This window comes from Venturia canescens, chromosome 1, assembly GCF_019457755.1.
Source record: "Venturia canescens isolate UGA chromosome 1, ASM1945775v1, whole genome shotgun sequence".
NCBI lineage: Eukaryota > Metazoa > Arthropoda > Insecta > Hymenoptera > Ichneumonidae > Venturia > Venturia canescens.
The window spans coordinates 19,325,692-19,348,734 of NC_057421.1; the positions used below are offsets into that span (position 1 = coordinate 19,325,692).

The 23,043-nt window shown below is 39.3% G+C and overlaps 1 protein-coding gene across 6 annotated transcripts in view; it reads right to left on the bottom strand.

Annotated features, from left to right (window-relative positions):
• Nucleotides 1-978: 978 nt before the first annotated feature.
• Nucleotides 979-23,043, bottom strand: part of Pde9 (phosphodiesterase 9) — a 122,429-nt gene continuing 100,364 nt past the window's right edge. For all 6 annotated transcript variants that reach the window (XM_043434125.1, XM_043434123.1, XM_043434121.1 and 3 more), the window contains 7 exons: nt 20,947-21,071; nt 20,497-20,704; nt 19,508-19,622; nt 9,650-9,887; nt 8,805-9,191; nt 8,449-8,700; nt 979-8,103 (listed from right to left, as the gene is read on the bottom strand). In XM_043434125.1, coding sequence (XP_043290060.1) covers nt 6,169-8,103; nt 8,449-8,700; nt 8,805-9,191; nt 9,650-9,887; nt 19,508-19,622; nt 20,497-20,704; nt 20,947-21,071 — 3,260 coding nt within the window. In that variant the 3' untranslated portion in view covers nt 979-6,168. The remainder of the gene's footprint in view (nt 8,104-8,448; nt 8,701-8,804; nt 9,192-9,649; nt 9,888-19,507; nt 19,623-20,496; nt 20,705-20,946; nt 21,072-23,043) is intronic.

Below are 23,043 nucleotides of genomic sequence, written 5' to 3' on the forward strand. Positions count from 1 at the left end.
CAAGATTGCCAATCCTTATCGTAACTCCAACAGGTATCGCACAGTATTAGAGTACGAGCAGACAAAACTGGAAAATTATGTTTTACATGGTAAGATCGACGGGCAGCAGTAGAAGCCGGGCTTTCCTAGGCTGCTCTCCGAAGAACTGTGACATCGAGGATTTTGTTGTCTCTTCCTGCTGTAACTGCTGCCGCAAAATGAGTGAGGAAATGGGAGCACTTGCCACTATCTACGACAAAATGATGATATTTCCGGAAAAGAAGGAATCGTTCGACTCGATTGAAATGAAATGAACAATGCATTTTTTTTCTTTTAACTGAGAACGCGAAAGGATCTCAATTTGATGTTGTTCTTTTTGTCACGCAACATTTTCAAGCGCATTTTTGTATCAGATTATTAGCATGGATTAAGAATAATTGTTCTACGATGCAAGGTGACGATTTTCAGAATCACTTGATTCATCAAATGATCAAGTGCAATAGTGCTCCAATTATTCATAAAATGTCTCGTTTCATCGTCACCTTTTTCAAGTTATTAGTAATACTGTGTCAACACGCTTTTTATTTCAGAAGGTTCCTCTTGCAAATGAGCCAACACAGTCTAAAAAAGATTTTACTTAAAGACACAACCCAAAATCATTGTCAACGAGGTAGAAATATGCAATTATTGTGCAATATTTAAATCGACAAAAGTTATAAAAAGCAGTTTGAAAAATAAATCGTTATTAAAAATTATAATCTTCGGTGACGACATTGAGAATAAATAATATTGGGGCAAACCCATAATTTGTAATTTTTCAACGCTCGATAAGTCATTTCCACAAGAAAATATGTGTAGGAAAAATTATATTTTTTTATGATAATCGATCTCTTTTATCATTAAAAATTTCCCAATAGTTCATTAATGGGAACATTTTTTATTTTCCATCTCTGGTAAAATGAAGATTTCAGGGAAAACATTGAATCGAATATGTCCGTATGTTGTTTCACGTTCACGTTTATTTTAATCACTTACTTTAATTTACAAAAAAACTATTATTCGAGCGTGGTTTGCTGTTGTTTTTTCTTGTTTTTTTTTTTCACATTGAATTGTTTTTTATTCATCGTTTGTTCCGTTCTCTCGAGACACATTTTGACTACGTATTATTTGTTTATAATTACATGAAGGTTTCCTACGGTTATAATAGTACGATACCTTGAAAATTGAACGGAACGAGTGAATACCAAAGCCATTGCCGGCTCACACGTGTATTTTTCCTCGACTCGTTTATAATCATCATTCAATATATACGTGAAGATGGACGCTCAGTGTTTCTGGGGTATTTATTCACTTTTATTATTATTTTTCTTTTCACCATTGAAGAATAACGGAAAACATAGAGAAATACTTGGACAGAAATACTTCGGTATCCTTGACGTAAAATAAATATACCGTCAATAAATTTTCAAATCATTTCACGTAAATATTTATAATAATTTTTCTTCGACATTTCTCGAGTTGAGATATATCCAATGTATCGAAAATGTGTTCTTGGCATATCGAGCATTTACTTTCATCCGACAAGGAACTTTTCTTCACTGATTTTTTTGACTTCGTTTTTTATTCTTAATTTCCATGAATTATTCCCGTCGTTGGCCATTTCCATTCACTGAACGCCAAAGATTTCGGTATCTCGCTATTCCAGCGACAAATTCCTCGCAGCTTCTTAAAACTATATATCTATGTATATATTTATATTGTAATTGAACATCGCTCGCCAGCGAGCATTGTATTTCCCAAATTACTTAATATCAGGTAAAAGTCAATCTTTGTTTTTTCCTCTTTCTTTTATTCTGCTTCATATGTATAATTTAGATTTATTTCTGGTTTTATTTTCCTTCATTTTGCTCATTGTGTTCCCTCGGAAACGAGGCGGTATCACGATAGTTGAATAAATACACACAAATTTTGGGGTCATCTTAAATTATGTACATTCACACAGAATTGTTCTATGGCTAAAAATATGGAAATTTCCACAGTGATATTCGTCTCGGTGACATTTCGCTCTCCCTCTAGCGTCGTCAAAGTCTCCGATGAATTTTGATCGAATGATAAGCATACAATGTCAGTTGCATTAATTTTTCCTAATTGCTCAATTTGCAAAACGAATAAGACTGCGGAGGGTGTGATTGTTGGCCTTATCACGACTAAAACGTAATGCGCGAGTTTGGAAGAGAGGCTAGGGGTTCTACAGAGGAACGGCGAAAAAAGTTCAATATTATATTATACAGCAAGAATCCATTGACGTTATTTGCGTTTTACTTTTCATCTTCACACTTAATCCTATCCTTGATTTTTTTTGTCTACCCAGAAATTACATTTATTTTCTTCGTAGGTTCTCAGTATTGTTCAATCATACAATAATCACGAAGTCTTCCAAGTACTTCACGAATTATATTTAGTAAAGCAGTTGTCTCGTTAATTGACCATTGTGGAACAATAATATTACTGATCGAACGATTCAAATGAGAATTGACGTTTATAGTAACGGCTTGGGATTGGAGAAGGTCGTTAAATTTCTTCGTCATTGATCATGCGGCTCTGAGACCGATTAGGCCATTTTATTGCTGTTAAACATTTTGCCAAAACTCAACGATACTTTGAATATCTTGATAATATTGTTTCTCAGCCAAATTTTCTTCAAGATTGTGTCGTAGGAATATCGGAATATTGTCAAATTGAAGACGCAGATGACACTGGGGTTGTTGCAACAGTATTTTTTCTACTCACCAATTTTCATTCGATTATTTCATGAAAAGGAAGCAATGATTCGAAGAGAAGTTCGAATGATTTAGTTCTGAGCACGGAACCATCAATTATTATATTTCGTAGGAAATGAACGTTTTTACAATAATAGTCCCGTGACGTATCGAATCACACGCATACGCTCACACACGCACATCGTACCAAGGAGAATCCAACGATAAACCGATCGAGATCGAGTGCGATTCCAAATACGCTTTTCCAATATTATTTCTAGCCTGACGAATATTTACATAAATGATATTCGAAAGAAAAAATTCATAGCCAAGTTTCACAAGAAGAAACAAAATACAGCAATTTGCTCTCGCTGAATTAGTTTTTCATTATACTTCTAACCAATGAGACCTAACACCCGAAATAATCAAGATGTAACCACAAGCTGAACACAAATAATCTATTGAATTTCAAACTACCGAATATTCAGTGTTGCAATCTCCCTTAAAGTTTCTACGAGGCAAATGACTTGTCCAAATTTCCAATTTTCTCTTTAAATTCAATGATATCATTTTGTTTTCATTGTGAAAAAGAAGAAAAATAAAAAATCGATTTAATACACGGGATAGACGAAATAAATAATGACGAAGATATCAGGCACAGGTAGTGTTTAATAATTGTAGAGATCTCGGTAAATGGTTTATTCGAGAGAACGACACGTGGAATTTTATTCGTCAGCATGTACGTATGTGCAAATATGTACGTATATGTATTATGAAAATCCATATAGGCGTATCAAATGCACGTACATAAATCGCAAATAATCGATTTTGGTATGATACGTAGGTAGTAAAGTGTGTATATTGTTGTGTTTTTTTTTTCTTTCTTTTTTTCGTATATTTTTCATTCGTCGACAGTTTATGTACGTTTTAAAATTATTTATACACTTCGAAGACATGCGCTAATTGGTCACGAGATTGAAAATAATCTCTAACGAAGAAATATAATACATGTATCACGCGGAAGTATTAGAGTCCAATAGAAAAGGGGGCAACTGTGCTTTGTGATGTCGGATTATCGATTGAAAAAAATTGAATTTTGTGTGCTTTTTAATATCGTGTAAAAACGTTCGAGGAGAATGATCGAGAAGAGAAAATCTCATTGAACATAAATGATCGACGATAAATAACGAATCGAGACTATCCATTGAAAAGGAAATAAGAAATAAATGAAAATGCCCAATACGCATTGGGATAAAAGTAAATAACGTAAGACTAGAGTTCAACAATACATGCGGTTTTTCATCGCCGTATATAGAGACACACTGATGAAGTATAAAAATATAAACATCTAAAAATCCAAAGCGTGATATCGTAGGTGAACTAATCGTGAGAGTCGTTTTATTTATTTTCGATTATTCAATGTATCACTGATATCAATTATTGAACAAGTAGGCTACGATTCGCGTATATTCATATATAAATACTCACAAAAGTGTGAGTCGTATACCGACGGGGGGGGGGGGGGGGGGGGGGGGGCATGATGTCGCGAGAACGAGCGTATTATCGATTTGTTCAGTACAACGAGATACGTCTCTTCCGAATTAAGATGAATTCATTTATATTTTTAAATCGTGAAAAACATTCACGCGAGTTTCGAACAACCGTACAATTGCAGATGGAAAGATAAAAATTTTTGGCAAGTGCGACAATACACACTGAAAAGATCGTCCACAGTCTTAGGATATTCAAATAAAACGGTATCCGAAGCACCCCAATATGTACGAATCTACATAAATATACGCAAATAACCAGTTGATTTTTTTTATGATTACAGCTCTCTTTTATCGATAGCCAGATAAGACGTCATAATGTGTATCGCATTATTCATATATTCTAGCAATTGTTTCCCTTTTAGCAACATTCCAACAATTATTCTTTGTTTCATTTGATTTTGTTGTTTTTTTTTCCTTCTTTTTTCGAATTCATCATATGGCCGATATGTTATATATAATACATATACACAGATGTATATATGTTCGTACATATATATACATGCACACTTATACGGATGTGTACTTATCTATTAAATTGTCTGCAGTTTCCTAACATCTATATTTACCGATGAAGACAGACATTTAGTTCTTATATCTTTTTTTTATATTTTTTTATTTTTCTTTTTGCCTTACTAGTTTTATACCCCAAATGTTAACATACGTTGGTGGCGATTTGAATTTCCATTTCGATACTTTTCGTATGTATATACACGTATAATTATATAAATATATTCATACATACGCTATCATTGTCGTATGTATATACACATTTTTTCATATACGCGTATAACGAACAACATTGATGAATTAGTCACTATGACTACTCGTTAATAGGACAATAAATAAAATAATTCTACGTAGCTAAACACTTACGGACTGTCGTTCGGACAGAGTCACCTGAATTCATTGAAACTAAATGTATCATCTCCGATTAAATTTCTACATGATCGATGATTTTTTTTATACTTTTTCCTCCAGTTTAAGACATACTCCTCTACCGCTATGCATCGTCGCAAGACAATCCTGAGGAGAAAGTCAGGAAAAAAACGAGAACACTCGACAATGATTTTTTATGCGCAAACAATCGCATAATTAACGATTTTCTTAATCATTCGACAACACACTGTGGTCTCCGATAGACCTTGCACGAAGAAAGATGAGAGGAGAGAGAATAAAGTTCTGTATTATCGTTATAACGAACGATATTTCACATCAAATCTAGTCGCACAATTCTTCACGATCCTCTTGTTCTTGCAATCGACTGACCGGGACCATCTTATTTTCTTCATCGTTCAAAAGAATTGGAACGTAATGAAACAAATATAAAAGCAGATAAAATCACTTATTCTTTGGAAATGAGCGCCGTTAAAAAATATTTCTACCTTGTTGACGATTTACAGGCGAATAATTCGAAGTTTTTTGGTTTTCTAAATGTCAGTATCAATCATTCGAGAACAGATATTCGTGTTCCGAATTGCGTAATTTTTTCACACATTTTCAAAGTCAAGGTTCGATGGATTTTCAAATCAAATGAAATTTTCATACTTCACGAACTACTCGGAAAAGGACATGTTTTGACTGTGACTTTTTTGCTGTCAAGTATATAATTATCGATGAAAAGTAAACAAACAATATTTTATTGTTAGTTTTCACGTGGTAATATTAATTATGAAAATTGTCATAACGAACAAATTTCTGTTGTTATAAAATGAATTATATCTCGAACGACCATTTCAAACGCCAACAAAATAGAAAGTTTGTGTCTGTGTGTTTTAAGGTTCCTTTGTGAGGCCAGCGCAGCAAGAGGATCTTTGGGCCCACCAGTTGCTGAGATCGGCGAATCTACCGGATTTTGTCTTAACGGAGACCACAACGTATCACTTAATTTCCTCGTGACCGGGAGATTGAAGACCATGAGGTAGAGCACTTTGCAAGTCACTGGACTGTCGTTTAGGACGAAAACTGGCTGCCAAGGAAGATATCCAGCCAGTTTGTTGTTGCGAAGTCTGATCATTGAGTGAACTGCTGTTGCTAGCGCTCTTTGTGCCGTCGATACTCATGCCGGATTTGAAGCGTGAAAAAATGCCCGGTGACGATTTTTTCGCACTGTAGGGAGAAGACAATCCGGCAAATGATTTTTTCACGTTTTTGGAGGTATCTTTGTATAACATGGAGTCGAGACTACCCGTGTGTTGTTGATGTTCGTCGCCTTTTTTCTCTTCGAGGCCACAGCCCACAATAATATTTTCATTTTGCTTAGTAATTTTAGATATGTCTTCCATGCTGGCGGAACTTCGTCTGATCTCAATTTTTCCGATATCATCGTCATCGCTGTTAGCATCAACGACGTTCGAACTGCCTGGATTAACAATTATCTCGGGTTTTTCCGTGCTCGTTTTTCTCACGTCGATCTCTTTGAATTCATTTATATTAACCGACTTTTCATTTTTTCTCGTATGTTTGAGACTTTGAGTTTTGTTAACGACGATTTTACCTTCGGGATTAGAGAGATTGCGCTTGTGTTTGGTACCGCTTGTATCAATGTCATCCCCAACAGCCGGCAATGTTTCCAGAGATATCGAAGGCCTTTTTTCTTTGACGAATACAATACGCCAGCTCTTGTTCTTACTGTCCTGGGATTTTTTCACTTTCGGTAGAGTCGTAGCGCGCTTCTCCATGCCATCGATCTCGACCACCGTTGTAGTAGTCGTCGTAGTCGTCCTTGTTGTTCTCGTCGTTACCGACGTATCCTTGATCTCGTTCTTACTCATCTTGGCAAGATGACAACGTTTACAAAGTAAGAGAGAATTGTTTTGCCGCGATGGTTTTATCGCCGATGTGCCACTGGTGTTGCTACTACCCGTTACCGATTCGCTCTTCGTCAAGGTTCTCGAACTTGTATGAAGCTTCGATGATTTTGTACATGGCACAGTGTCCCGGGAGTCAAAACTGATGCTCAAACGATCCGTGAAATTTCGCAATCTCGACAACAGCGATTTGTGGTTGTTCGACGTTGCGGTCTTGTCTTCGCAGCAACAGTGCAGAATCATCGACTCCTTGCGCACAGCGGAACTTTTCCGTCCTGTACGAAAATCATCATTTTTCTCCTCTCTGTCGTTATTTCCGTCCTCCTTCTCGTTATCATCTTTACCGATTAACGACTTGACCGACACAACTAATTTCCCATTACCTTCCGGTCTTTCATCCCTTGTCCTCGTTTTCACGCTGCTCATCTCATCCCTCTCCAATTCTTCAATTATTCTACCGTCATCGATGGATCTAGCGCTCACCGGTGAGCTCATATCACTATTAAAATTTTCACCCCTACTGCGTCGTCTCTCACGATCGTGATCTCTAATTGCTTTCGCTAGATCGGGATTGTGATAATCCAACGATGATTTTTCTCTGCTTCCCTTACGGCTTCCTGGATAACTTTTTCTCCCAGCGCAGCTTCCCGTCGTACCCGTACCTTCCGTCGATATCTTGAACTTTAATGTTTTCTCACTTATCTCAACCTCCGTCGCGGTTTCCGGATCCGAGCTCTCCGGATTTTCCACTTCCGCGATCGTCGGATTTTCCGGATCCTCGTCTGTCGAACGTGAACGTGAACGTATCGTGCCTGCCGAACGCTTCGATCTCATACTGTGCGAAGACGTTGATTTCGTTACTGACGCCGCTGTACCGGTTGATATCGACGAAGCTGACTCACCGAGATCAACGACACTCTTCCGATGATGTCGCTCGTCCTTGGCCGCCTCGTTCAATCGCCTGTAGTATTCGAGAGCGAAACGCACTGGCTCAACTATGAAATCCTAAAATCAAATCGTTTTCATCTTATTACTTTTGCCACGTGGAACATCATTGGAGAAAAATGTTAAAATGCACTTTTTTCGGGAATAGAAACCCCACACCGGGTCTGGGAAGAAGCGTACAATTTTTTTCTAGTTTTACATTGCTTTTTCTGTTCCCATCTTATAAACCACCGAAAATTATAACCTGAAATAAAATTTCCAAACAGGCAAATTTTTACTCCGAGCAAAAGAGAGTAGGTGAAAAGGACAAATCGAGATTCGATCAAATTGGCTATTGATGTATTATGATCTTCGATAAGGCATAATCAGTCTTTCTCTTTGAGCGTTGGCGAAGACGTAACGAACCTGCAGTTCCGGCAAAAGTTCCCCCAAAGACTCGAAAAGAGGCAATAAGACGAGACCAATAAAGCTGCATTGAGAAGACGGCTTAGTGACTTTGTCACGATCCATGAATGGGGTTACCGGAAGACCTTCGAGCTTTTCCGCATCACTCTGCTTGAAGAATTCCTGAAGGAGGCTGTCCAACCACGGTTCCGCAACGTCCATGGGTCTCGCTTCGTTACTTATATCAGCTACTTTTATTAGGACCATTGAGAGCTGTAACATAAGCAATTATGTCCATTTTCAATCCATTATTTTTATCCCGAATTCCGATGAAATCATTTTTTTTCCATTTCCTCTCGCTTGCATTCGTAACTCACCAAATTGATGTGACTTTTATTTTGATAATCAAAGTCCGGAACTGTGTCAGTGAACTGGCTGAGAATCTCGTTGTGCCTTGCCATGTCGGTGGCGAGTATGCATCGGATTATCCCTTCCCGGACGGTTCTGAAGGTCGCAGCATCTAGAGATGCAAGAATATTGCACTCGGGGGCTTCCAGAACTCGAAATGCAATCGAACAGTGATGATTTTCCAAAGGTGATATGTCGTTGTAACGTAAAGCTAACTCCGTCCGCGCATTTATCTGATATATGTTGTTGTAACCAGGATGGTCGAGATCGTGACAAATGCAAGAGACTATCAGTACGAGCACTTCGAGATGTCCAATTTTCGAGGGTAGATCCACTGCCCAGGCTATCGCGTACATCTTCAAAGAAAATTCAACAATTAAGTAGAATCATTTCAATTAGATACCAACCAAACATTTTTTCCATTAGACAAATTTTCAATAAAAATTTCACCATGAACATAATCCACTCGCGAACATTAATTTTTCTTTTATTTCAATAGTTCTCTATTTATTATTCAAATGATTAGGAGAGTTTTACGATTGAATGATGTTTGAATATTCCAAGTAGGAATTCGGCTGACTGACAACAGAATTTCAGTTGATAGCGAGTCAGAATTTTTAGGTCAAGTATTGAGCGGTTTTACGGCACTTTAAAAACCGAAATGGTCCATTCGCATTTGGAGTTTTAACTAAAACAGTCTTTCTCAACGAGATGAGAGCATGAAACGCGGACGTATTATACAATTTTAGAATTTGAGAGCCGGAAGTGAGACGAGCACGATAGAGGGATATTCGTAAGTATTGCATAAGCTTACCATTTGAGCGACGCAGAAGCAGTGCCTGAAGTTGTGAAATGGTACCTCGTTGTAATTGTTATAAACTTCATAAAGGAAATGCCTGAGCGTGGTTAATGGTATGTCGAATTTTTGTAACAATTCAAGCTCAATGAACATGGTTTGAAGCATCAGGAGAAGTTCCTCGTCTTCCCATTGTCGAGCATCGAACGCTGGCGATCGCAGCCATTCTCGTACACACGACGATACGGCTACGTCACTGGAAAACGTAAAACGTAAAATTCAGTGCATATGTCGTTAATACCTTTGGACAGTTGCCCTAAAAAACTTTATTCGCAAACTTTAGTAGAAGAACATCAGTTGATAACGCGTAATTTTGTCTCATTACTTTTACCGTATTAAAGACTTTTGCCATGAGAATCAATATGGGAAATGAATCTTTAACAAACGTACGCATTAAACGTTCCGCCGTTGAATGCAGAAATTATAAACAAAGGGAGGAATATTAACGACCGTGCTGAGTCCAACCAGTTGCAAATTAATACGCTGCTATTAATACACCGAAAATTCTCTGTGAACCAGCACCCACGATGTATTTTAAGCAGAGCTGCAATCACGCAAAATCTGACACTGACAGATATACATTCGATAATGAAATTTTCACTGGGCACGCTCTAATTGAAAGCATCGAAACCATTCACCCATTGTTATGTCCTAATATAGTCGTTGATATTCTATTGTCTGTCTGACAAGCATAATGATGAGTTGCAATGAATTTTCAACGTTTTCCATCATTATTCTTCAATGTGCTCTGCCAAAGAGCATTCTTATTATTTCATTCTTGAAAATGTATTCCTACATTAACCTCAATAATTGATTCTTTCTCGATTCTCATAAATTCTTAGCGGTCGATAGTACAAAAATCAATTCATTTATTTTTTCCAATGAATCGTACCGGCCCTGCTATTTTCGTTCGACACACCATCAACTGTCCTAGTACCATTTCAATGAAATCCTGCAATTTTGAAGTAAATTTCGAACGTTCACTTGCCGAAACAGTGAATTCTCGTCGTTTTTTACAATTGGTAAACAACTGATAAAACGTTTTTGTGCAGATTCGAACTAAAAATGTTCGTTCTTGCGAAAAGACGAAAATCTCGTCTTTATTATCAACAATTTGTTATTAATGTCGTTCCCAGATACTTGAATCTTGCTCCATTTCAATGAGAACATTTCGTTAAATGATCAATAGAACGATAAAGCGGTACAAGAAGAATGGGAATGATGGACATGAATACGGTTTATCGTCTCGGATAAGCGAAGTTTAATGATCCGCTATAAACGAGAATCAAAGCTCGTGACATATAATTGATTGAATGAATCGGACACCCCTGAAAACACATATGAAGCGTTCTCTGTTGGTCAAAGGCTGCGCGGACTTGGGCTGCGGTAACGCCCAGGGAAATTCAATCCGCGACTATGCGCGTTTGATGCTAAAGTTCGAAATTTATTTCAGAAATTCGGTTATTACGTCGATGCACTGAAAACCCCGGTGATATACGCGACAACTGCAAACAGCAGAGCAAACGATGCGAGATCACCGATGTCCATTATGAAACGAAGTTAAACAAGATTGACTTGCCGAAATAAATGACAAGCTCGAACGAAGTTCAAATGCTAACGAGCCAACCACGACTGTCTTTTCCTTGCATTTATTTTAGAACACGAATTACAATATTATCGAACATGCTTCGTTACCGTATTACAGAAACATTCCTGAAGCGAATAACCAATGGAAAGGAGGCCGTTTTTCTGCTCAACTTTGTAATCATCCTAGAAAACTTCTGGGTTCGATCGATTTGGATAAAGATCGTTGAAGTACCTCAAAGACACCAACGAGTCCGAAAAAAACGTTTTCAGAGTTTTTGATCTATCAAAGTTAACGTGGCGAGTTGTTTATTGATTAACGAACCAACGCACTCGAATGCTAATGGCTTATTGACTTAGGGGTACACGTAAGGGACTTAATGGCATCTTGCTGTATCCCACCTCTGTCTCCTTCACGAACCCGGAAGACCATACATAGGTATATAGCCTTGACAAGCATGCTCCTAAGCTTTGGAGTGTTCGCCTCTATGGAGACCGAAGAGAAATAATGCTGTTGGCGAAGCTAACCTTCAATCTACGCTCAGTAAAATCTATATGTACACGTATGTGCGTAATACCTTTAGACGTACACGTCTAAACAGTGCACATATATAGATTCGTAATCAAAGAACGGCTCACTACGTCATGCATTGAACCCTAGCTTGTTTCAGTCTTCAATGGCATTAAATCAATAAACCATGAGGTTAGGGATAGGGATGATGAGTCCTTAATTGAATAAGTTGAAGTTACGTAAGTCGCGGAAATATTGTTTCCGAAGAAAGCATCAAAGAGTGAAGCTTGTGAAACGAGCCCTTGAGCGGTCACGCTATCAACGCTTTTCTCACTCCTTTATTGAAACGATGATAACTCTGGGGGTTCTAATGGCGTTTGATTTTTTTCTCTTTCCACCACTGTCAATGGTTAAATCGTCTTTGAATGTGCATTAATTTAAAAACAGCAATAAATCCTGAGCATTGAACGCATTTATCCATGATTGTAGAGAATATCTAGACCGAATGAACTGATTGAAGGAGTTTGGATTGTGATGAAAAAACGAGAACAGAGCAGTCAGAAAGAGCTCGAAGTGTTCGTCGAAAAGATTTTTTTCATCGTTTGTACGGAACGGAACGACTGAAAATCTGTACAATCTGCCATCAATCGATGCACTTGAATACAAATTAATGGAAAACGGTCACGCAACTCGTTGGATCCTCGTGCCAAACATCATCGAATCATTTGTTACCAGATGAGATTAAACTCAAATAAATGTCACCGATTTCAAGCAACTTTCCACCCACGTCATCGTTGCGCGGACCATCGAAAGCCGGGGCAGTGCTTTGTTCCAGTGAATTATGGGCAAGCCGTATTTGCCAAATGCCTCGCATCAGATAGAGTACTCACGAAAACACGTAATGGATGGAGAAATACGTCGAAATATTGAACATGCGGCTGGAGATGTGTTCAACCGTTCAACCATTACTAAACATGTTTCCACCGCGGATTATCGCACACGCATAAACCATGCACAAGAGGAATACGAAGAGACGTTGGCCCTTAAAAATTCTGCTCTTGTCTTCCGTCTCCTCTCAGACTACTAATCTCATCTTTCCAGAAAACTTGGAGGTGCAGTTGATAAGCTTTTTGCAACGTAATATACGAGCCTTGGTAGAAAACAGCGTTCTTCCAATTAGCCAGGAATGATAATGGAGTTTTGAGGTTGAATAATGACATTAGCATGAGCAGAATAAAAGTATCAACTCCACTGGGAACCCAAAGATGGCAGGACAGTCTAAATCGCTCGCCTTCCTCTATGTCTGGAGGCCTCGTCTAATCTGATTCCACGAGAAGATATAAAAATTCAAAATATAACACTTCAGTAAGACCGGAGCTCAGACGAAAGTCGAGTTCTGAGGTGTACACAAGAAAAACTTGAATATACGCTCGTGATAACGTATACACATCCGGATGATAAGAATGTACACGCGCTTGAAACAAATTCATATCAGTTTGTCGAAAGTTTCCGATAGTTGAGTGATACGCTGATGATTACTGCGATAGCGAGGGTAAACACGATGTTGTGTTTTCGATACGGGAGTCGTGATTGCAAGTTGCGGCTGTGAATGTTATGACAATTAGGACGTAATGAATAAAACAAAGTAACATTCACGAAGGTGCTTCCATTCATTCACTAATAATGTGTTTTGCTTCACTTCACAAGTTTTTACTATTTCGGAATACGAATTCAGTTTCCCAGTCGTAATACTCTCGGTGCTCCAATTGTTGTTATATTCGTTCCCCTTTCCCGAGGCGCGAAGCAGTTCACGAGAAACTCAGAGCGCGATTAAAATTCGCAGCGAAGATGAAATTCTGTGAGAATTGTGGAAAGCCCGGAGTGAAGTTCTCTAATAATTTGCCATAATTCCCCAAGTTTTATGCGTGTCACGATTTCCTACGTAGAAACGTCATAATTGCCCACAAATGATCATGCAGAACCAACTCAACTTACTGGTATTGCCGGAGCTGCTGCACTTATTCGTCGCACAAACGTCATTAACGCATAGAAAACATGCAAATCGAAATAGATTGGAGGAAAGCACGTTTTCGAAACATGCGCCAAAATCGCTGTGCGATTCGTCCTCACGAGAAACGAACAAACGAGTAAAAGATATGTGAATATGTCACCATAAAAAACATTCTTCGAAGCCAAGTAGAGTCATGTCCCTTTCGGGAAATTTCCTCCACTGAGGATTTTCGGTGTTGGCATTCTTCGACAAAGTTTCTTAACCGATTACAAAAAAGACACAAAAAGCCTCGCAAAAAGCTGCGATGATCTCAGAATATTCTGCGAATGAGTGATAACAATTATATGAAACAGAACCGAAACATTTATCCAGAAGGTTCGATACGACGCAAGTAGCCGTAACGCCAGAAACAATGAAAATAAAAAAAAGCGATGTTTTCAAAGATCACGTTACTGCATCGGAAATTACAAGTGTTGCCGAGATGATCGACAGTTTTCGAATCATATAAAAATGCCTATTTCGTTATAAAAATGTTGATTGTAAATTGGTTACTCGAAGATTGTCGATCTGCGACGTCGCTCTCCGATAACGAATGCTTACATCGGAACTGTAAAGCGGGAAATATCACACCTCGAGGGAGAATTGAGAGAGGATGGATTCTCGGAAACAGGAGGAGATGCGACGATATTTATTCTATTTTAAGATTCTCAGGGGTCCATCTGCACTTCGTCCGAGAAGTTTGTACAAACACTTACCGACGTACTTGCGTACAAAGAGAGAAAAAAGAGACAGGAAGGGAGATGGTAAGCAGCATGATTTACAACGAGCACAATGCAGGAGGAGAGTGCGGCGAATATTCCAAAGCACCGGAAGCCGCTTGCATAACCTCGCATCGTGCTGGATTTCTTGACCCAGCTTTGAGAATCATAGTGTGCAAATTTTCGCATTTCGAATTCCACAATTCGTTAGGTACGATCGGATTTGGGTACTGCGAAGTCGTACAGCCTGATTTCGAAAGAGAAGAGAGCCCACATTATGATTGCACCAGAGTCTTATGTAAATGCACCCCATCAGGTCAAGTCCAAATACACAGCAGATGTTTATTCAAATCAATCGTGCTGTTATATCGAGCGTGTATGTGTATTAGAAATGAATTTTCGAAAGGCACTCTGCGAGCGAAACTTCACCTCGGAGGCTCGCTCACAGAGTTAACTAAATCCAAGGCAACCAGGAGTTTTGAGGAGCATTTCGATCAACGGAATCAATGGAGTTTATCCATTTTCGAGGGTGCTTTTCGAGGGTGTAAATGCAAGTCGAAATACAACGCGACCAACAATAATGTGATAACGAAGAAAAAGTATCAGAAGGAGGAGGATAATTCAATGTGAGGAGATGACCATAAAAAATGATGCTGAAGTTTCCAACGTTGGAGTCCAACGAAATGATCGCGAAAAAAACTCTCCAATAATTCCAGTAATTCTCCTATTTTGTTCCCTGCCAAATTTGCGATTCGTTGTTTTTCAAGCTGCACCAACGATTCGTGAAATAAAAAATCGGTGAATTTCAAACGTTTTTTTCGTTCATTTCGTTGGACTCCAACGTTGGAAACTTCAGCGTCGTCATAAAAATGACTAAAACAGCAAATACTGGAATTTGCAAAAGACAAAACTTCGAGAAGAAAAAATAAGGATTTTGATTAAGTTCGCGGGGATAAAACAATCACGGTATTTACAAGAGGAAATGGGATTTTTACGGACTCCGCATCTTTCGAACAGAATGAGAAGTGAAGCCCTACGGTCAAGGGATCGTAGCCCGGAGGCATCGGAATGGTATTTGCCGCATGCTCCTGCGGCCCTTCGAAAAGTTATCATCCTAAAGCTAAAGTAAACTCCAGGAATATTACGTGACGGTCTTAAGCCCCGGATTATTATATCACACATATCCAGAAATGAAGCGCGTGACTCAGGCCGCGTACACGAATTGAATAATTCATATTCAGTGCTTCGTTTCGGAGAGGGATTTTTCGAAAGAGCTTCCGTTAGAACTTGAATATTGACAGTCTATAACGCTACTTCGTCGTTCCGTTGGTTCATAAGCTTTAATCTTGTCCGAAACTTTGTTCAAGTTGAGACGGGGGAAATGAATTAGCAGAGAAAAAGTAGTAAAAGTTACGCCGAAAAGGCGTAACTGTAGAGCCGGACGAAAAATGGCGAAACAAAATTCGTTTCCTGTATCTTGTTTTCATAGCACAGATGTTCAGATGTTGGTATTTTCCAAGATTTTTGTCGGTAGGCTTTCATGCATTCTTCAATCGACCCAAAGTCACCTACCCGAGTCCCGGGTCCCGGGAGACTTTTCACCCGGTGCTCTTCGTGGAACGTGAATGTACGAGGTGAGTTGAAAAAGAACAAGGCCTTCATCCTAAACGCTCCGAGCTCCGATTTGCGCAGAAAGGAGTGCAATAAAATATGACTTTACCGGGCGGAATGAGAAGTGAGAATATATTATGAGAAAATGAAGTTACGCAGTGCAAAAGCTCTTTGTGTTCAGCTTTCGAACGAAAACGTTACGTTTGTCGATTGAAACATGGGGCGGAGGACTCAGGTGGGACGACAAAGTGACGCAGAAAATTAAATAACTTTGTTTACGATCCCGACAACACACGTGTTTTTGAGCGAATTTTCATTTTCAAAAACAGTTGGAAATGGGGTTCTACAAGCGAGAGAGTCTGAAGCGAAGTCTCTTTTGAAAAGTACTTTTCTCGAGTTGCTGTAATTCATAAAAATAATGTTTACTCAATTCGCAAAGATCGAAAAGTAAGCACAAATGTACTGAGTGAAGAAAGAATTATTTATCGACCTAAAACCATTTTCATGGACGAGAATTCGGTAGATCCAGAAATATTATCGTCGGACGGCTCAAATTTTATCATATCATGAACCCAACCAAATCATTCAAGCCGTTCGACTGTAAACTGCTAGGGGAAATTGGAGTAATTCCGACCGCCTAAGGGAAATTGATTAATAACGAATCACATGATGAAATTACAAAATAAATTTTCCATGTATTTTACTCCTTGATATCTTGTTTACGATTTCCAATGTAAATTTAAACTGAAAGATAAAAAAAATTGCTAGATATTTAGCAAAAAAACAACACTCCGTAAAACTCGGATTTACCCCAAACCTCCGGGCTAATTACGGACGGCCCTTGGGTTAGATCTAGATTGCATTAGAAATAGTTACACGTGTCGCAAACAAATTCTCGACTCGTACTTTCGCTTGTGCAACTTTGAGAGCCCACAATTCACACTCGATTCACATAATTCAGTCTTCGGTTGGTGGATCTACATATTTTTCAAAACAAAAATAACTCTTTTGTTTTCACATCATCCACTGCTTTATTTGTGCACTCAATATCACAAGTTGGTGTTTTCTTTCATATGTATTTACGAGGTATCTGAAATTTGGAAAAAATCAATTGATATGGGGTAGGAGCAGAACGTCCGGAATTCTTCGAAAAAGCCTTTCGGAGTTACCCAAACTGAGAAATCTCACGAGTTAATTAGTAGTTAAAAAACGATGAGAAAAACCAAAATTTGAACTGCGTTTATGATACTCATAAAGAGCAAGGATATTAAATTTATTTTCTCAATAACATTGAAACCGTTTATCCTGTAGTTTCTTCAATTCATTTTATAGGCAAAAATGACATCGAAATGTACGAAATATTACAATCGGTCCTACCTCGACAAAAATATATCAATTAACGCCTCGTACAATATGAGTTTATTAAACATCGATAGAACTATCGCACGAGTTCAAGTGCATGAACGTGGGGGTTTCGGAATATAAAGATATCGCAGTGTCCATGTTTACCCCGCATCCGGAATTACCCCACTCTCCCCGTCTACTCAATTGTCTACGCATACTTTTTAGTTGAATTAATAAATATTCGTTCGAATCTAAATCATCAAGCTGACCGAGTACAACGCACATTTGGATGGATGTATGAACGAGTTTATTTATATAATAGATTGTTGCACACTAAACAACGAAATTTGTTGAATCAACAAATCCCATTAGCGAAACTGAATAGGTTATCAAACGAACTAACGAGTGGCTTCGCGTTCCTGCCACCGCGTGGCGCAGAGCGCCAGAATCCTTCTCACATGCACGATAAGCTCTAGAGACATCGATTATCGAAGTCAAATAACCTACAATCGATTATAGAGCAAAATAAGTCAGCTAAAATGTTCGGCCCCTTCGGGTAACATTCGTTAAAAAAACTGATCGGAGTCAATGTGTAAGTGAAAGGTTTTCATTGCAGCCATACATCTTGCCCAAAATTATTTCATGGACCCTGTTAATCAACAATGACGTTGATATTGGCTCTGCTCTTGATTTTATTAGCGTCTTTATCAGCAATTGGGAGGATCGCGGGTGAATCGATTAAGGATCCGGGTTATATCGTCCTGCATAGAAACACCAAAGTGCGCTCGTCGTCGATCGAAGAGTATAATCACGGAAGCAACGCTACCTCTCCGCCTATAAAATGAAGAAACCGAACGTGTGGGACGCGCGGAATCTGTACACCGACAGACGAAAGCTTCGCCGTGTATTTTGACTGACCAGTAACTGAATAAGTACGACAACAAACGAAAATACGATCGATGGGAAATAATGGAGCAATATAAAAGCCCTAAAACTCACTTTTCGCAAGCTCTCGAATGACTTGCAACGAGAAAGGACGCTCAGAATTCAGACTTTCTCAAGGACACGAAAACAGCAGGTTTGTTCTATTTCACGATGTCCATCGTTGGGCGTCGATTTAAGCAAAGGTGTTGGAGCAGCCATTCATTATTTTTTCGTGTCAATTTAACAACGGGGCTAATCTGTAACTGAATTGACACTCCGAGTTGAGTATTAATGATAAATTGGATGAAAATGAAGTGGTAATAACGATGATAAACGAGGAGCACGAGTAAACGGATCAAAAGCACCTTAATAACAAGATTTAAAGTGCCTGACCGTCTCAGGTGAAATTTCGTTATAACATAAATATTGAATATCGCTTAACCGCGAGGCAAATCCAAGAGGAAGTTGATTCCAAGGACGAAGCTACAGAGACACAGAGCCACTAGCTCCAGCGCTTGCATCAAGGTATAATGGTCCTGAAAATAACCTTGATGGGAAGTAGTCCCAGTAGAGCTTCACAGTCGAAGTCCCCCTTCCATCGTTAGAACCAAACGAGCCATCGACGATCCACTCAAATGTTATAGTGGTTATAATGGTATATCGTGACCGCACAGAGCGGTTGTGCTGTCGGATGGTATCGACCGAAGCTACTACCGGGCAACCCGAGCCTTTTACCGGGCACACTATTCCGCCTCTACGCCTGGTCCTCTCCACGGTGCTTACTGGTTAAACGCTCGCGAAACGAAACGATAAATTTACGAAAAACGGAACTCTCCTCTGGCCAACGGATCTCCTGGGTACGGCTAAAGCTTATGTCGTGTGCCCGGTTGTTTGTGACCCACTATAGATTCCAATATTCCATTCACGTTAAGATACTTGAAAACGAACAATGCTCCAACCCCGAACAGGGGAATGGGAGACATGAAGAAAACCGAGATGAAGAAGTTTTGAATTATTCTTTTTTATGATGGAACATTACGAGATAACGAGGGAAAAATTGATCGCATACGCACCAAATGTTGAGGAACTTTTCACGTACTCGACGCTTCACACTGTCGCTCTTCCGTCTGTACTGCAATCTTCGACAAGCCTCCGAGGACACGGGTTCCGGCAGCTGTTTGTAAAAGCCTGAAAAACCAAGTCACAACTCGTTATTATATTTTCAAAATACATTTCTTTGTCCCCGACTTTGAGATTCACTGATTGAAAAATCGTGTTACCGACAGAAATCAATGTGAAATTAAATCAATTCAACGGTGGGGCACATGCTCTTGTTTGGTGAGATGCTCCGTTTCGTGAGCGAGTTTCAAACACTGTCACGAACCCATTTCCAGCACAGTTTCTATAGTATTTTCAAGCAGAACTCTCCCAAGACTATTCGGTTAAACTTGGTTGGAATAATCCTGAAGTCTTATGGTGACCAAATAAACGAGTCCACAGGCTCATAGACGTGATATAAAAGCACTTTGTGAAAGCTCGAAAGTGAGTAATTTACTGTGCCCAAGAGCAACCATGCACCGTAATTACTGAAACCATTTTCCGGTTGAGCTTGCCCTTGCGAACATTAGTTTTTCATTAAGCGAGACGTGACGAAAAAAAGTTGTCGCTTTTTCCGATATCTAAGAAAAGAAGAAAGTTCGGGCAACCATTCAACGAACCTACCGGTAACTAAATTCAAGGTTTTTCTCAGTTCGTTTTGTCGACGAACGTTGGTGAAGCAGGATATGAATAGCACGACGAGGGTAAGCTCGGGAGAGCAATAGCAAATATTTGTTCGAGACAGACGCAAATTCTGGCAGCGAGGCTATTTATCCGCTCATATATCTGTCATTCGGTTCGAATGTGCACCGCTCATTTACGGATGATTGAAAAGAAAAAAAAGACTTCGGTAGTTTACGGAAAATGCCAGGATCGACTAGACGTGTTTTTCTCTGTTGTGAATGATTTTCGGAAATCTCGAACCGGGTGGATGAAAATTTGAAGAGCCAATGTGCTTACTCACCTAACCAACTGAGATGCTCGGTCGTTTCGAGCTTGTTCTTGAACTCGCCCATTTGTTGTTTAAGATCGCGTAATACCAAGGAAGATTCTGAGGTCGCGGCTTCCTGATGTTCGCGCAATTCACATTCCAAGGCGGCAACGCGCCTTTCCAGAGCACGTAGAAGGTCCGCCTCGATCATCCCCAAAGAGGTCGGGTGTGCTCCCACAACCTACGACATACAACAAACGTATCTTGAGCCACGTCTCTCATCAGGCACATCAGCAACATGTGTACATTGATCCATTCGAACATCGTTCGTTTACGGGCTCGCAGGTATCAGCCTTCGACGTTTCTTAACTCGAAAGATTTCCCTCCGTAAAGAAACGGAATCCCACTAATTTCTTATGCGAGTAACCTCTTGAAAATGTTATTCAATATCATGCTAGTGGTTATTAGATGAATCGAACTTACCTGGAGCGTGTAGGGTGTATCCGGCGTATTTGGAGGAAGTTGCGGTGAAATGTTGAGAAGTTTATCACCCTTGCGAAGTTTCACGATGTCAAGAGGTCCAGCCTCTGCTGCGCTTCTGAACAATTCTGAAACAGTATCAAATACAATCTTGTGAAACCCAGTAACAAGTAAGAATGGGAAACTGTGTAGGGCTTTTTAGCAACAACAATTTTTTCAGCGGATCTTTTGCCTGTGGAAATAACATTTTTCGTTCATCAGATCTTGAACGAAACGTGTGAATCCAGAAAAAAATTATTTCATGGTATTTACAGATGCGGTAAGGAGTACTTTGATTTTATTTTTATTTGCTGGAGTCCTATTGGAAAGTTCGATCTACAGTGATTAGTTCCCCTAGTTGCTGAGCCTTTAGATATGTTTTTCCTGAAGGTTGAACAACTGTTCCATCGCGCAAATTCAATTAACTTGAGCGCAAACACGACGAAAGATGATTTGTCTGAGAAAAGTTATCAGATACTGTAATTTATTTATTTAGGTGCACGAATATAAAGTGGACACGTTTCCTTTAAGGTAAATGGTTGCTCGAAGGTTACCGTCAGCTTCCCTTCCTCTGTTTCTCGCTTGCTCCAAGTCCAACATTTAAACGCTCCAAATGAGTTTGACTTTTGGGATAAAAGCGGAGGAAAAAAGTGAAAAAGAAGAGGAATAAGGAGAGAAAAGCTTTGTAGAGAAAATTCTTCCTGCAAGTGTTGAGCACTCGTCGTTCGTAGAAAATCCAGTCGCGTAAATCCTCGGGGAAAGAATCTTCTGCGTCAGTTATCCTAACGCCGGTTGCCTTCAGCTAGAAAAACTTGTAATGGAAAAAGAGGAGAGCAGAAAAGCTTTGGTGGCAGGGAGAAAGGAGGTGGGGAAACAGCAGGTAAAGACGATACAGCGAGCAGACCTCTAGGAGGAAAGTAGCGAGCGAGTGAAGAGCGGAAGGATTCTACGAGGAGCTTTTGCCCTGAGAACGCATCAGCTGCATACTTTTGTTGCTCATTGTGTTGGTGGTACCGAATGCTGTGCTTTTCTTGTGCAGCCGATGGAAAATGTTACCTCACGTTTTCGATCATCCGGTGTGAAATGAGAATGAACGAGAATGGAAATACGAATGAAAACGGCCAGCATCCACGAAAGATACAAATGCACTCTTCGACGTGGCTGTTTCATTCCAATTCATTCAATCGCTTTATCTGTATGTACGCGATAATTAAAATGAATGTAAAAGATGCAATGAGGAAAATACAATTGACAGGTATCCACAGCCTTTTTTTTCTCTCAGAGCTTTCGAACTAAATTTACGATTACCATGAGCGTGAATTTGAATTTTCGTTAATGATAATGTCACCGCTCGATAAAGAGCAACATAACACTTGTACTACAACCACCTCGAGGGAGATTCTCTTCAAGTTGAATTGTACGAATAAGTTTGTTTGATTATGATGAGAAATGCCTCGTGCTAACTTTCGAAACCGCCTCAGGGACTTCTTTCCAATTTTATAGCCGAGGGAACTCACTTCTCGCCTTCGTCGTTTGATGTCACCAAGGTGATTTGTCGCAAAACTCCGAACAGATTCGCTACCCCAGAGGGCAACCGAGTTCTATGATCAAACGAGAAATATTATACGGGAAAACCGTTTTCGGCTTCCGCGTTGAATAATATAAGAAACCAAAACTCATTTGTGGAATTTGCTCCTACGGCGAACGGTACTGGCACGTACAGTCATTGAACTTGCATCACTTTTTCACAACATCGCCCATGTTATTAAACTTTATTCGTCATAACTAATTTAACGGTTAAGTAGGCTGTAGATATCGCTATATCTGAAGCTCCTATCAAAATACGAGAGCACCGTAGTCCCTCTGACGTATATAAGCGTTCGTGATGCAATACTGTGCTTATACAAATCCAATTGACTGATAGCCAACAATTTAATTCGAAATTCAAACATCCTCCGTTATTTAACGACGTCTATAATAAACCAATTATGCAAATGCTCTCTTTAATAATAACGAAGTTAATGATGGTTAGAGGTATTATTGGTTGCGATAGAATTACGG